At 40.2% G+C, this 15,046-nt stretch overlaps 2 protein-coding genes across 2 annotated transcripts; both read left to right on the top strand.

Annotated features, from left to right (window-relative positions):
- The first annotated feature begins 862 nt into the window (after positions 1-862).
- On the top strand, positions 863-8,874 carry LOC109090702 (ATPase family AAA domain-containing protein 2-like). Its single transcript, XM_042773318.1, has 15 exons — positions 863-994; positions 1,104-1,194; positions 1,343-1,657; positions 3,009-3,129; positions 3,846-3,876; positions 3,963-4,148; positions 4,290-4,425; positions 4,512-4,708; positions 4,846-5,005; positions 6,860-6,982; positions 7,066-7,224; positions 7,811-8,245; positions 8,346-8,479; positions 8,613-8,741; positions 8,842-8,874. Exons 1-15 carry the CDS (start codon positions 863-865, stop codon positions 8,872-8,874), a joined length of 2,382 nt encoding a protein of 793 aa, XP_042629252.1.
- Positions 3,747-14,854, top strand: LOC109093735 (zinc fingers and homeoboxes protein 1-like). Its single transcript, XM_042773076.1, has 13 exons — positions 3,747-3,876; positions 3,963-4,148; positions 4,290-4,425; positions 4,512-4,708; positions 4,846-5,005; positions 6,860-6,982; positions 7,066-7,224; positions 7,811-8,245; positions 8,346-8,479; positions 8,613-8,741; positions 8,842-9,683; positions 11,065-11,329; positions 11,702-14,854. The coding sequence occupies exons 12-13, from the start codon at positions 11,170-11,172 to the stop codon at positions 14,029-14,031; spliced, it is 2,490 nt and encodes an 829-aa protein (XP_042629010.1). The 5' UTR covers positions 3,747-3,876; positions 3,963-4,148; positions 4,290-4,425; positions 4,512-4,708; positions 4,846-5,005; positions 6,860-6,982; positions 7,066-7,224; positions 7,811-8,245; positions 8,346-8,479; positions 8,613-8,741; positions 8,842-9,683; positions 11,065-11,169; the 3' UTR covers positions 14,032-14,854.
- Positions 14,855-15,046: the final 192 nt, after the last annotated feature.

Below are 15,046 nucleotides of genomic sequence, written 5' to 3'. Positions count from 1 at the left end.
GCAAGTCTTGCAGATGTTGATCCGATGCAAATTGACCAAACAGTATGTATTTGCCGTTCGAATTGAACTTCAAAAATTGTAGAGACCTGTGGTTGACTGTTGGGTTTCCATGTGCAGGTGCATTTTGACAGCATTGGAGGTTTAGGCAAACACATCTCTGCGCTGAAGGAGATGGTTGTGTTTCCTTTACTCTACCCTGAAGTCTTTGAGAAGTTTAAGATTCAGCCTCCAAGGTATGAAGAGCGATATTGATAATTATTTATGCTAAAATGCATATTTGGAAGACTAACCAACGGTTTGCAAAAATGAGAGGTAATGCTGAATATCACCTTTTGCAGAATGTATGTTGATTAAATGCTATGTTTCCAGAGGATGTCTGTTCTATGGACCTCCTGGGACAGGAAAGACTTTGGTAGCTCGAGCTCTGGCAAATGAGTGCAGTCAAGGTGAGAGGAAGGTGGCGTTCTTCATGAGAAAAGGAGCAGACTGCCTCAGCAAATGGGTGGGCGAGTCTGAGAGACAGCTCCGCCTCCTGTTTGACCAGGTTGCCCACATTTAAACTAAAATTAAATTTCATTTAGAAATAGTCATTCATGAATGCCTAATTTTGTCTGTCTTTTATTTTGAAGCATACCAGATGCGTCCATCAATTATTTTCTTTGATGAAATTGATGGTATCGCACCTGTTCGGTCCAGCCGGCAAGACCAGATACACAGGTATGTTAGTCTGTTTTTCTGTGTTTTTTTTTTTTTTTTTTTTTTAAATATATATTTATCTTTTCTTGCTATCCTTCTATGAAACTATTATATTGCTTGTTTGTTTATGTTGTCTGACTCCATCGTGTCCACTCTCCTGGCTCTCATGGATGGGCTAGACAGCCGCGGGGAGGTGGTTGTTATTGGAGCCACTAACCGTCTGGACTCCATCGATCCTGCACTCAGACGGCCCGGACGATTTGACAGAGAGTTTCTCTTCGGCCTACCAGACAGAGAGGTGGGAGTTTCAAGCTCTATTGTGGAATGCCTTTTGACACTGTTTATTTTCGACTGCAGTTTTTGTTTTGTTTTATAGTAACCTACAAGACATTGTTGCTGATTTGTAGGCTCGCAAAGATATTTTGAAGATTCATACTAGGCTGTGGGACCCGCAGCTGTCTGATGTGTTTCTTGAAGAGTTGGCTGACAAGTGTGTTGGTAAGAGCTTTTCCTGTTCGATTATGTGAAATGACCTGAGTGCATCTCACCTAACAGCATCTCATCCTGTCCAAATGTGCGGTTCTTAGCCAGAATGAACTGCACTATCATTCCTGTTTGTATACCAAAACTCTCCCTGTGCTTCCAGGTTATTGTGGCGCAGACATCAAAGCTGTATGTTCAGAAGCAGCTCTGTGTGCTTTGCGTAGACGCTACCCCCAGATATATGCTTCCTCCCAGAAGCTCCTGCTGGATGTGGAATCCATCAGTGTGAGTGGCCGGGACTTCCTCTCTGCCATGAGGAAGATAGTTCCAGCTTCACGGAGGGCAGTGGCCTCTCCAGCTAAAGCACTCACGCCTGTTATTGAACCCCTGCTAAGCTCTGCCCTCAATAAAACCATGGAGATGCTGCAGAGACTGTTTCCTCATGTAGAGCAGGGCCTCAAGAAGAAAAGAGTTGCTGGTAAAAAAAAAACTGTTTTTATCACTCTTCTGTTTTAGCAGTGTGCTAAAACACTGAGAACACGCATGCATAACACTGTAGCAACCAAACTCTTAACACCCTAACAGGGCTCCAAACTGCGACTAAAAATAATAAATTGCGAGTGACGTTCTTGCTGAGGTCACCACTGGTGACTAGGCCTATATATTTACACATTATAACTTAAAAATTAGCATGTAATGCCTTTTTTCCTGATTTTTTTGCGATCGCATCATTTGCTATGTTCACATATTAAACGGAGACGATGCGCATCAGTTTTAGTGGAAAAAAGAGTTTCAAACAGTCCTCATCTCTGCCGCGCAGCAGCGCTGACACACACCTGATTAGCACAGCTCAGATGTGCAGCGTGAGAGAGATCACAAGTTAAAGTGCAGAAAAGCAATGTCTATTTCATGCACAACTTAAACAACCTACAACAGGTAAAGCTGTCAGCTGTGTGGATATTGGCAATATCGTGAACAATTCTCGTTTATAATCATTAATATGGCTTCTTAACAAGATCTTAGGTCTCTGCTGTGCTCGGTTAATGCGTGAACTTCATTATTTGAAGCGCACTTGCCGTCCAGTAATCTTAAAAAGCTTTGTGCTTTGTTACTTTTTAATAAACAAAGTATCAGCTTTAAAATTATTCAAAATTCATAACGAAATACAAACAATAAATACATTTTTTTTGTTGCTCTTTAATGCGGCAGGTGCAATTGTTTTAGCGCCTCAGCTCAAGTGGCAACTAACCCATTTAATCTTTCTCTTTACTACTATAGTACATAATGAACATGATTTAACATCAAAAGGTAGGCTATTTCATAAGAGAACCTACAGTACAACTTACTGAAATGTCTCACGTAAAAGCTCATTCAGTGTTTTAAACTGCGGAAAATGTGTAAAGCTTGTAAACATTACAACGTAATATACATTTACCTCAGAATAACCTTTTGGTGTCCATAAGCTCATCAGTCAGCTAGAAAAATAACTATAAAGAGGAGCATTTTGCTATATTTATGCACTACTGCATTTTAATATTTTTACTTAACCTGTTGTCTACATGACTACACTACTCCTATAAAATTGCATTTTACTAATTAAGAAAAACGGACTGAAAGTGTGGAAAAAAAAAAAAATTGGCGCCTATTTTTCTTTTTTCTTTTTATTTTTTCTTTAAGGAGCCAATGGCTCCTTACTCGATTTTTTTGTTTGGAGCCCTGGCATAATATCATGTCAGTGTGTTTTGCATGGACAGACACCACTCATGTTTATTTATTTAGTTTGTATTTTGAAATTCATAATCAATGCAAGTAAATCTTTTCCATTTTAGAGGGTGTGTCTGGCATCTTAGATGATCTGCTACAGAGTGAAGATGAGGGGTCCTCCGTGTGCATTACTAATAAAGGCCAGAAGAACACTGGAGCGGCTGCATCTGCTCTTCATCTGAACAGGTTAGAAATGCGATGAACTGACTTCTGTGCTGACTTGGTGCATATGGGGAAGCACAAGCAATATTTTGCACAAGCAATAATGTACTGTTATCCATTTTAAGGGTTAGACATGAGTGTCATGTACACAATTTCCCTTTTCTCGACTGAACCGTTCATTTGTGGTTTAACTCACTGTGTACAGATATGAGTTCACAGGAAGCCTTGTTATGAGAGAAAAGATATCATCGCAAAGTTTTGTGTAATCAAAGGTTTGTTTTAAGACAGGATGTAATTTTTTTTAAAATAGTTTTCATCAGATCCAGATTATCATCAACAAAAGTTTTTCTTAATCATTCCTATACATATGTGAAAAAACATCACCACCACATATATTGGGTAAAAGTCAAATTTGAATTAAGTTATTATTCTAATAATAACAACAATAATAGTAATGAGACTAATAATGGAGAGTTCAAAATGTTCAATAGTGAAACGTGTTCAACGTGTTGTGTATTTTTAGTTGTTTTGACCTGCCTGCCATGCCATGCTCTGCTTCATTTCTTTCATTGCATGAATTGCAGGAGTGCCCTTCATCAGCCTACTTCATTTAGATATATACTTATGGTCTGATGGACTTTGGGATCTTTTCAGGCCTTATACTTGGCTCCTGCTATTCTTCACGCCCTGGAGAAATTCACTGTTTACACACTTGACGTTGCTGTTTTGTATGGGGTCAGTTCAGCCACCCCAGAGGAGGCCTGTGCACAGGTGAACACACTGAATTAATACTAGAGCTCAAGATACAAAGATGAACTTGTTTAATCAAATGACTATCAATCTGTCTTGTACATCAGGTTTTCTGTGAGGCAAGGAGAACCGCCCCCAGCATTCTGTATGTTCCACACATCCAGCGCTGGTGGGACACAGTGAGTTCAACTTTAAAGGCCACATTCATCAGTCTCTTGCAGGACATCCCTTCATTCTGCCCATGTCTCCTCCTCGCCACATGCAGCTTTCCTCACCACACGCTCTATCCTGAGGTACCACATGTACTGTATAAGCAGTACTGGGGCTTGTTTGGCTTAAGGAGTAAATGAAATAGCATTTGTGATTCAATTTATCTTCTGTAATGTTATTGTATGACTTTTTTTTCTTTGTTTTGATTGTTTACCTGTTTAAAGGTTCAGGACCTTTTCCATGTTGAGTATGGTGAGGTGTTCAATGTTCCACTTCCATCTCGGGAGGAGAGGCTAAGATTCTTTGAGGATCTTATTTTAAATCAAGCTGCTAAAGCACCAGCATCTAAGAGAGAAGCGGGTGACTATTTTTTTTTTCTGTGATGTTTTTCACATTCTTAGTATTTTCATGCAAACCTGTGATAACTCCTCCTTTCTTCTCCTTAGTCCTCCAGGCACTGGAGGTGTTACCAGCGGCCCCTCCGCTGCCTCCCCGCCAGATCTCTGAGCAGGAGCTGCAGAAACTAGAAGAGCAGGAAGAGGATACGCTCAGGGAACTCCGCCTCTTCCTGCGGGATGTCACCAACCGATTGGCTCAGGACAAACGCTTCAAGGCCTTTACAAAGCCTGTGGACACAGAGGAGGTGAGGATAAGATTTTAGTCCCGCAGCTCTTCTGTATCAACTCCCCCCAGCTGTTGATATTTGTGAACCGGTGCCATGTGCTCACTGAGGTTGTATGTGTTTTTTTTTTTTTTTTTTTTTTTTTTTGGGGGGGGCAGGTTCCCGATTACACTACAGTCATCAAACAGCCTATGGACCTGTCCACAGTTCTCTCCAAAATTGATCTGCACAAGTATCAAACTGTGGCGGCTTACCTGCAGGATGTGGATCTGATCTGGCAGAATGCTCTCGAGTACAACCCAGACAGAGACCCCTCAGGTAGGCTGAGAATGAAATACAAAACCGTTCTATATCTTTACAGTTTTATATGTGGTAAATACTTTATTCAGCTATTGTATAAACAAGTTAATATTGTGTTAAATTTTAGACACAGAATTGTCTGTTTTGCTCAATTACACAAATGAAAAGCTCCTAACAAAGCCACAGCTGAACTGTTGTGCATCTTCGAGCAGCACACAGCTGTGTTTTGTTACCGAGTGAATCCATGTTTTTTAACAAATCAAGCCAATGATCAGGGTTCGAGAAAAGTCATGGAATTTTAAAAAGGCAATTTTCAGGCCTGGAAAAATTAGTAAAGCCAGAAAGTTTTGGAAAAGTCTTGGAAATTTATTTCACAGATATCTGTGCAATGGAATACATTTTTAATCGGGTCGATGTGGGATCGTGCATATTGCATAGTTTTACTAATTCCCACAGGTTTTGCGTTTTTAATGTGGGAAATTCACACAAACATTTAATATAGCATGTAGGTTAGATGGAAATAAATCCACACAGAATATCAGATCAAATTAGTCATATGAAAGCCGCATGAGTGATTCAGCGGTACCTAGTCTTCGCTCTTTTTCGCTTCCAAAATGGCTTTACATCAGTGCATCTTGCCTACACTACAAGAGAACTGCTGCATGCTGCGATATGAGATTTTGCGACAGCGTTTTGGGACAGTTGACAGAATTGTCACTTGCGGGAATGGGGCATTGTTGTATCGTCTCAAAACTGTATAATTTGCACATTTTCTTTTTTTTTTTTTTTTTTTTTTTTTTTTTTTAAGCCACATCACATCCAGTGTAGACAGCATCACTGATTATACTGAGTTCTATTGACTGATCTATATATAATGAATCTCTATTATAGATAAGTGGTTCTCTAGTATTTTGTCACATTGCACCGCTTGCATCCAATGTAGACACGGTGTTAGGAATCATTAGTTGTTTTCCCTTACAAGGATTCACGCTTCGGGCAGCCCCCCAATTCCACCTCCCACTCGCCGATGTCATCTTCCATCGTGATGTTTCACTGTAGACATCGCCCAACCCTAGTATAATGGATCCAAGCAGTCGGTCTTAAAGGGACAGCGCCCTAATAAAGCTGTGCCGTCTGTCATTAATGTTAACAAAACAAAACAAAAAAACACTCAATCACACAAAAAAGATCAATCACTGCTTTTGACTAAACTTTTGTAAATATAATTTTAAGTATTGTTTTTAATTTACAGTTTATTCAATTTCTGGACCTGAATACTACTGTTAGACCTAAATGGTTTCCTAAATGAAATTCAGGTCCTGAGTTTAGTTGATAATATTGGTTAAATTATAATATTCAGTGATGTGATATGTTCTCTGTGTGGAGTAACGTCTGGCACAGTCTGGCAAAAAAAGTCAGCCATTTGAAGGAATCCATTAAATAAATGATTCACTCATTAAGACCTGCAGCTACCTACTGCCAGTTTTAGTGTAATATTTCACAATGTTTTTATTTTATATTTAATCAGCTAAATTCAGCCTTGTATGAGCATAAAAGACTTCCAGAAAAAAAATTAAATTGTAAAATTATAATTATTACAAACTTTTGCCTGGTATGTGAATTATTTACTGAACATTGGTGGCACAACCACCTTATTGTATGTAAGCAGTTTCCATTCAACTCAGCACATTAATACTCAAATGTGCAGTAAAGGGTTTGTCAGCATTTGCGGTTTTACTTTGATAGCATATCCAGTCAAATTTCAGAGATAGAAATATCCTTTATGACTTTCCAAGTGTGTTTTGCATAATTGCGTAACATTTGTGTGATTTCTGTGGCATGCAATATCAATGATGTTTGTGCTTTTAATAGATCGGCTCATCAGACACCGTGCCTGTGCTCTTAAGGACACTGTGCATGCCATAATCAGAGATGAATTAGATGAGGACTTTGAGAAGATCTGCGCTGAGATCAAGGAGTCTCGCATCAGAAGAGGTTTCACTGATGCTACTTTAGATCATATGTGGATTGGAGTGAGACTGTGGACATCACTCACATTTCTAATATTTTATTTTCAGGCTCCACCTCATCACGGTTCACTCCTGCCTACTACCACGTGCTGCCAAAGGTGTCCGCTACAGTGGAGCAGAAGACAGGTGATCCAGCACCCAGTAAAGATGCTACACTTGTGCCAGCACAAGCAGTGATATCACCATATCAAACAGGAAATAATACAGGTGATTAACAGAGCTGTACTGACATCAGTGCTGTAGAGCCTCTCAAAACTGCCATGCATGAGGGAGGATTTGAGGTTTTAGCATCTGTAGTTTTGATTAAATTATCAGCACTTGTGACATTTCATGAGTCTTGATACCAGTTTTAAAACCACATTATTATTGTTTGGCAGATTTCTTCTTCCATTGTAAAATTATTATTATTATTTTTTTCATTTTGGGACAAACTTGCAGGTTACATGCCATTTTTATTTAATGTTGATATTAATATTTTATTTAAAAAATAGTATTATTTAATAATAATAATAATAATAATATATTTTGAAGTTAAATATTAACATTAAAATATTGGCATGTAGCCTTTAAATGTATGTCCCAATTAAATAAAATAAAAAATTTAAACCTTGCCAGTTCAAATAAAGAGACTGTTTTAGTGGTTTTGTTTTTTTTTTCAATATTGTTTGATTTATATGAACAAACTTTTAGCATTGACTTACTTAAATTATTTTACCAGCACTTTTTACATTAAGTCAGATTGGTAGGCTTTCTTTCATGCAGGCTGTGAATGAAATGTTTTGTCTATTCACAGCTTCACAGATGAAAAAGAAGAGGAAAAACCGATGGAGAAATGGCTTCATCCGCAGAAAGAAATCTTGCTCACATTTGAACTCAAAAGATAACCCTAACACAGCAGAATCAGGGGACGAAGAGGAGGATGAAGAGGAAGATGGAAAACTGGCTGAGAGTGAAGACCCAGAGAAGATGAAAGATGTTGAATGTGAGTCAATGGAGACTGATTGCTGTGCTCGTACAGAGGAACCCTTAGAATCCACGGCTGTAGCACAGAACAACAACATCTCTAATGAAGGACAAGAATGTGACAATACTGCCTCTGCAATAGACGAAGTCATTAGTGTTGAGACCACCCAGAATAATGCCATAAATGGCCAAAATGGTGTCCAAGAATCAGAGAGCACTGAACCTAAGAGGACGGGGCCAAGTGCAGAGGACAACACGGGAACAGGTTAGCAAATCACAAAAAAACATTTAGCATTTTTTTTTTATAACAGTTGTGGTGTTTCTGTGAGCATGAAGCAGTACTTGAGTTTGCATGGGATTTTCAGAGTTGAGACCGAGGCGGATGACGAGAGGCTTTAAGATGCAGGCTGAACAGCAGAGTCTAATCAGTGTGGATGCTGCCATGAAGATCCTAGAGCAGAAGAACATGCCTCTTATCGTGGACCACAACAAACTGAAAGTAAGTCAAATATCTTCATCTAACTGCAGAAACAATAACAGATAGTGGGAAAACTGAAGAAGTGTGTATGCATGTTAACTTGACTTCTACACTGAAATGGTGTTTTCAATCTCTGTTTTCATTATTAATTCAGGAACTTCTACAGACAGTTGTGGACCTGACAGAGGGATATGAGGTCAATCAGCTGGAGAAACTGTATGCTCTGCTGTGTCAGAGTATTTATAGACACAGGAAAGATTATGACAAGACTGCACTTATACAGGTACATTTAGATGATGCAAGAATACTCCTGCTGGTTTATTAACTCACTATTCTGTTGACGTTATCTGTCTACTTAACATGTATTTTCTTTTATTTTCCAGGAGATGTCAAAAGAAGTTGAGGAGTTTTCCTAGTTCTTTAAACAAACTATACTATATATTTCTTATAATAACTCTTCTATAAATTATATTTTGCTAATTCTTTAGTCATGTATTTTAGTGTTGTGCATATTAAAGCCTTAATCACAATTATCATTGTCTTTGGTTTTTATACTAAGCATATAGTTTGGTAATGGTACAAATATCTGATCTACACTTTGCCAAAATAGTTGTGTGTTGTAATCACTTGTGGTTTCTACTCCTCTGTATCTGATCATATCTAAATCAAGCTAGTAGGAAACATGGGGAAAATTCCACTTGAATATATGAACAGATGCATGAGGGTCACGTGACCGCACGTTGGCTCTGATTGGACAGTTTCAGAGTTTGGAAGTTGAACGTTTCTGTAGTCAGCGCTCTGGTTTCTTAGCGCATAGACACTTTTAAAGTCCACAGGTGTGTGCATCGGGGCTGTATATAGTACTGTGTGAGTGTTTTGGTTAAATTAGCGTCCAAACATGTTTCAACGCCGATTTTACGTGACGGCTGGGAGTCGCCTGGCGATGATGTCACGACGTATAACTGACAGCGGTGACGCCTGATGATCATTAAAAACTGCCATTAAAATGAGCGCAGATGATTGTGTTTACTGAGAGACCCCTAAAACACCAGCGCAGTGTGCCTGGCCAAATAACAGAGTAACAGAGACATCAGGGAGAGAGACATCCGCTCGGCGTGTCATCTGTCCGGTCCATCCAGGGTTTTCCCCCCTCTACGTGCGGCGGGTCTCGGTCCGCCTCGCCTCCGCTCTTCCTGCCAGTGTTTGACACTGAACCTCGCGGCCGGTGAGTTCCAGCGCATCTCTGAAGCTCCCTCACTAACAAAAAGTACCGGAAAGTACCGTGGTTTATTTTGTTTTTATACTTTGTAACATGGTAATACCATTTTAATTTTCTGAGCGTTCTTGAGGTACCACACATATACAATGTATCATGGTATAATGATGGTATCTGGCAACACCATTGTGCGCTGATACTGTGGTGCTGAAATTTATGTACCATTAACTTGTTACTCAAGGTAGTTCAGTTAATACCACGGTGCATATGGTAGTACCATGATAACGCTTAAGTGCTGGAATATGGAAATAGTTTCTTAGCATGGTTTTATCATCTGTGCCAAGTGTACAATGCAACCGCCAGGGTTTGAAAGTCACACACGCATCTAAACTAAACTCACACGTCTGACATTTCTGTCTGCAACTACACTATTGTCCAATGGTGACTCCTGTTATATAGTGACACAAAAGGACCGGAGACATTGACAATGGTTAATGCATTATGTGTCATTTTTATAATTTATTAAAATTAATGTTAATTTTTAAAATGCTCTTTTGTTGATTTTTAGGTTGTTTGTTTTTAATGCAATAGTTAATGTAAACATGCACGACTTTTAATCTTAGATATGTGTAGTTATGGGAATAAACTTTTACCAAGATCACCGTCATTAACCTTTTAATTTATAATTATCAGATTCTTATTATTAATATTATAAGTGTGTTTTCAAGGTCAATATTTGTATCTGGTATTTTTGTTTATTTGCACCATGTCATGTCAAAATTTAATTTACAAAATCAAACGCACAGTAATGTTATAGTACATTTTAAGTAATTGTCTGTAATTGCGGTTTCATATTTTGGAGTTATTGGCAGTTTTTACTTCATGTTCAGTGTTTTTAAAGCTGATTTAAAACTATGTAACATTGTAAACTTAATATTCAGCAAAAATAGATATCTGACAGCTGTAGGTCACTAAAGTGTATGCAGATGCACTAAACCTATAGGACTATAGATGAATGTCACATGTTGGATAACTGATTAAAAAAAAGTTAACATTAACTGATGTTTAATCAACTTAACATACGGCCTTACTGTAAAGTGGTACCTAGATTCTGAAGTGTTGGATTAGCATTTAATTCAAAATTATTGTCTTTTATCAAATCAAGTTACCTTTCTTCATATAGCACTTTATACAGTACTGATTGTGTCAAAGCAGCTTTGCAATGTCGAACAAGAAAATAGTGGAATGCAGCAGAAGATACTACGCTTGTGTGGTAATTTGATCTAGTGTCTATATGAATGCATCAGTAAATGTTTTAATTATAGGTCAACTGTCACATTTTACATTTTAACCAGTGTCTTGTGTGTTTTTGTTTTTCTGTGTCTTTCAGGATGTTGACCTCAAATCTTCGAATGGGACAAACATTTAACATGTAAATTCAACCTCCTGGAGGTTCTGGCCGTCTTATAATTTCTTTTTCACGTTCACAAGCACAATGTCGAGCAGAAGGAAGTCCACGACCCCCTGCATGGTGCTTCCATCAGATGTTGTAGAGCAAGATCCTGATACGGAGGCCCTGGAAGGGAATGAAGGAGCCGAGAGTATGGCAGACGGTCCTACTGAAGGAGCAGTGGTTCCCATGGAAACAGAGACAGGTGAAGTTCACTTCTCGAGGCAAATTTTTTTTTGTCCTGGTTAGAATGGTGCTGTGTCCTTACCAAGTGCAACATGACAAGTAACATTTCTATTCACAATAAAAGTTCTGATGCTGCAAAATAAAAATCTTTTTGATGTTATATTAATATACAGCTATGTTGAGTGAGATTTTGGACAAATGGAAAAGGGCTACATAGCAGAATGCAAAAAAAAAAACAATGTCACACAATGCTGTTGACGGTTGCAGCTGGTTAGGACAAAAAAAAAAAAAAAAAAACTTCAACCAGTCAAAAGTCATACACTTTTTACCTATCAGACACTCATGCACAGAACTGATTCTAATCAAATGAATCCTTTTACTGTCCCTACAGAACATGAGGGGATCCATTTCTCGAGTGAGGACGGTCGTTCTTCAGGAAAACGCTCGGGTCAAACGTCACTAGAGCAGCCCATCTCTGATCTGATCGCAGAGGGTGGTTTTGTGCAGACAGAGATGGAGGATAGTGATGACCCCTCAGTTACTGGAATCCCTCTCAGCAAGACTCCTATAATGAAAATGAAAAGCAAGTCTGAACCCAAGAGAATAGCCGTGTCTCTAAAAGGCATGAGTGAAAGCGAGGCAGTGACTGAAAGTGAGATGGAACTGGAGCCACTGGAAGCGTCGGTGATGGGCACTTCCATGGCACCAGAACTCATGAGCCCATTGCTCACAGAGTCTGTAAAGCCCAGCGTTCTTGTCAATATTTCAAACCCTGTGGTAGCAGATCAGAAGAAGCTGGTTATGAACCCTGCGACGGTTCTTCCGGCAAGCTTGGCCCAAGTGCTTTCTGCCTTGCAGGCTCAGCAGAGTGCTCAAACTCAACTTCTAATACCAGTAAGTAGTATTCCCACATATAACTCTGCGATGGACTCCAATGCAGTCCTGGTCAACACCTACAAGAAGTTCCCCTACCCGTCTGTGTCTGAGATCATGGGTCTTGCAGCACAGACCAAGTTCAGTGAGGAGCAGATAAAGATCTGGTTTTCGGCTCAGCGTTTGAAGCATGGTGTTAGTTGGACCCCAGAAGAGGTTGAGGAAGCCAGGAGGAAGCAATTTAATGGCACAGTCCACACAGTTCCCCAGACTATCACAGTCATCCCAGCCCATCATTTTTCCACCACTAATGGCCTGCAGTCTATTCTTCAGACCTGCCAGATTGTGGGTCAACCAGGTCTGGTTCTGACACAGGTTGGCACAGCCAACAGCCTCCCAGTGACCACCCCAATAACCCTGACAGTAGCAGGAATGCCCAGTCAAAGCCAGACGCCCAAGATTGCAACCAATCAAACAAGCCCTGCGCTCAGTGAAACTAAGAGAGCTACTACGGTTCAGCCCCCATCGCTGACCCCTCAGGAGAACTCTGCACTCAGTGCTGATCACTTTGGCCTGCGGCCTAAGAAATCCAAGGAACAGCTGGCTGAATTGAAAGCAAGCTATCTGAAGAATCAGTTTGCCAGTGATGCTGAGATAGCTAGGCTAATGAGGTTGACCAACCTCACCAAAGGTGAGATTAAAAAGTGGTTCAGCGACACCCGATACAACCAGCGCAATTCTAAGAACAGCCATGCCTTCATCGCGAATGACAATCCCAGGGGTAGTAGCAGTGCCACCATTGTTATCGACTCCAGTGATGAAACACCACAGTCTCCGACGCCATCGCCCGTCAAAGAGAAGGAGACGCGTGCCAAGACCTGGAACCCCTTCCCGGACTTTACGCTGCAGAAGTTTAAAGAAAAGACACCAGAGCAGTTGGTGGTCCTAGAGGAAAGCTTTCAGAAATGTGACACACCCACTGATGAAGAGCTCAGCCGGCTGAGAGCTGAGACGAAACTTACCAGACGTGAGATCGATGCCTGGTTTACAGAAAAAAGAAAAACCCCTGTGCCTGATTCCTCAGAGCCAAAAGCAGATGGTGAAACATCCCAAAAGAAGGGGAGCCAAACTCCACCTGGAGGAAAGAAGCTAAGCAAAGAGAAGGTTACTAAGAAAACTCCCGAGCAGCTTCATGTTCTAAAGACTGCATTTGTTCGCACCCAGTGGCCATCGGCGGAAGAATACGACCAGCTGGCTGAGGAGAGTGGACTGCCCCGTTCCTACATCGTCAACTGGTTTGGCGACACGCGCTATGCCTGGAAGAACGGCAACTTGAAGTGGTATTTTTACTATCAAAGTGGAAACATGGGAGGAACGAATGGCAACAAAAACAGAAAACGGAGGATTCGAAACCGCGGTTGGGGAAGAACCCGTAGTAGAAAAGCGAAGAAGCACACAGAATCGGAAAAGAATTTACCAATCAGGTTCAAGTCTGGACGGGATATTCTGAAGGAGTACTACTTGAAGCACAAGTTCCTGAATGAACAGGACTTAGATGAGCTTGTCGCCAAGTCTAACATGAGCTACGAGCAGGTGAGAGAGTGGTTTGCAGAGATTCATCAGAAGGAGGAAATGGGTACCAACCCGTTTGAAGATAAAATGGGAAATGAAGACCAAGATGAGGAGGAGGACGAGTCACAGGGTGAAAATGAGACTGCGGTTGAGGAGCAAGGACCTGTTTTGGGAGATGAAGACGGTGATGAAGATGATGACGACACTGATGACAGCGATGCCTGGGAGCCTCCACAGAGCATTCGAAAAACATTGCCTATGTCTGAGGGTCAGTGATCGTTCTGAATTGGCTTTATTCTGAGCAATGGCCCTTGGTGAAAAACCATGACTGTGTTGGGTCTCGACCACATGCCCTCTACCACTGCACCAATTCTGCTTATATTCTTTGTAGTTTCACATAAGGTTTGACAAGATCTTTCTATCATAAACACTGAGGAGAACCGTTTTTGGTCAGAATGTTTGACTACATTCAAAGATTGAGAAGTCATGCACATTAACAGGGTTTTTTCTCTGTGGCTCTGAAGTGCATCCCTCAAATAATATTAATAATGTCATGCATACAATTTGAACTTATGTCTATCAGAATTGATCATGCACCTTAAACCCTTGTACATGCAAAGACATCCTAGGCCTTTCTATAGGGTCTTTTAAATGGGCTTTTTTCATTTGGAGTCAAATGGAGAACACTTAGTGCCAAAGGTATTGTATTGAATGTTATGGTTCCCTTAATAATGGACACAGTAGCTAATTAAGGGAATATACATGAATACATTGTGAATTGGATGCATGAGGCACTTTGTCAACCACCGTGATGTTAAACGGAGTTTAGCCACCTTATTTGTCAAGGGCAAGACCAAACTTTTCAGATCGAATTTTCTAATTCAGTGACACAAAAGTGTTTTATTTTTCATTCCCAGTGTTTTATCGTCTACATACTGACCATGGATATCTGATATACAGCACAGTACATCCTAACAGGAAGTTGTAGGTGTTCCTGTAGTCCCGTTGACTGGGGTTAATGGAGGTCATCTTCAAACAATAACAGTTAATACTCATATTGCTGGGAAAGTTATTTTGTGGAAATAAACAGGTGATGTGACTATTTTGCATTTTTTCAACTGGACAGTTTAAGTATTTTCTAAAATTCAATGGGAACATTGGGGAATTCCTGCTTTTTTGGTGGTTGTTTGCTGTTTGTTCATTTTTAAAGTGGGATCTCCCTCTTCTCTACACAGTTCATAAGCCTGCAAGCAAAGGGGACTTTCATTTGCTTGACACATTTTAACTGATC

Source organism: Cyprinus carpio, chromosome A16, assembly GCF_018340385.1.
Source record: "Cyprinus carpio isolate SPL01 chromosome A16, ASM1834038v1, whole genome shotgun sequence".
NCBI lineage: Eukaryota > Metazoa > Chordata > Actinopteri > Cypriniformes > Cyprinidae > Cyprinus > Cyprinus carpio.
This window is presented reverse-complemented; position numbering and strand designations above follow the sequence as displayed.

Excerpts from the sequence above, each read along its gene's own strand:
- LOC109090702 (XM_042773318.1), top strand. The coding sequence starts at position 863 with ATGGATGGGCTAGACAGCCGCGGGGAGGTGGTTGTTATTGGAGCCACT. Across the intron at positions 1,195-1,342 it reads GTTGGCTGACAAGTGTGTTG|GTTATTGTGGCGCAGACATC; the intron begins GTAAGAGCTTTT and ends CTGTGCTTCCAG. Across the intron at positions 4,149-4,289 it reads ACCACACGCTCTATCCTGAG|GTTCAGGACCTTTTCCATGT; the intron begins GTACCACATGTA and ends ACCTGTTTAAAG.
- LOC109093735 (XM_042773076.1), top strand. The coding sequence starts at position 11,170 with ATGTCGAGCAGAAGGAAGTCCACGACCCCCTGCATGGTGCTTCCATCA. Across the intron at positions 11,330-11,701 it reads TCCCATGGAAACAGAGACAG|AACATGAGGGGATCCATTTC; the intron begins GTGAAGTTCACT and ends CTGTCCCTACAG.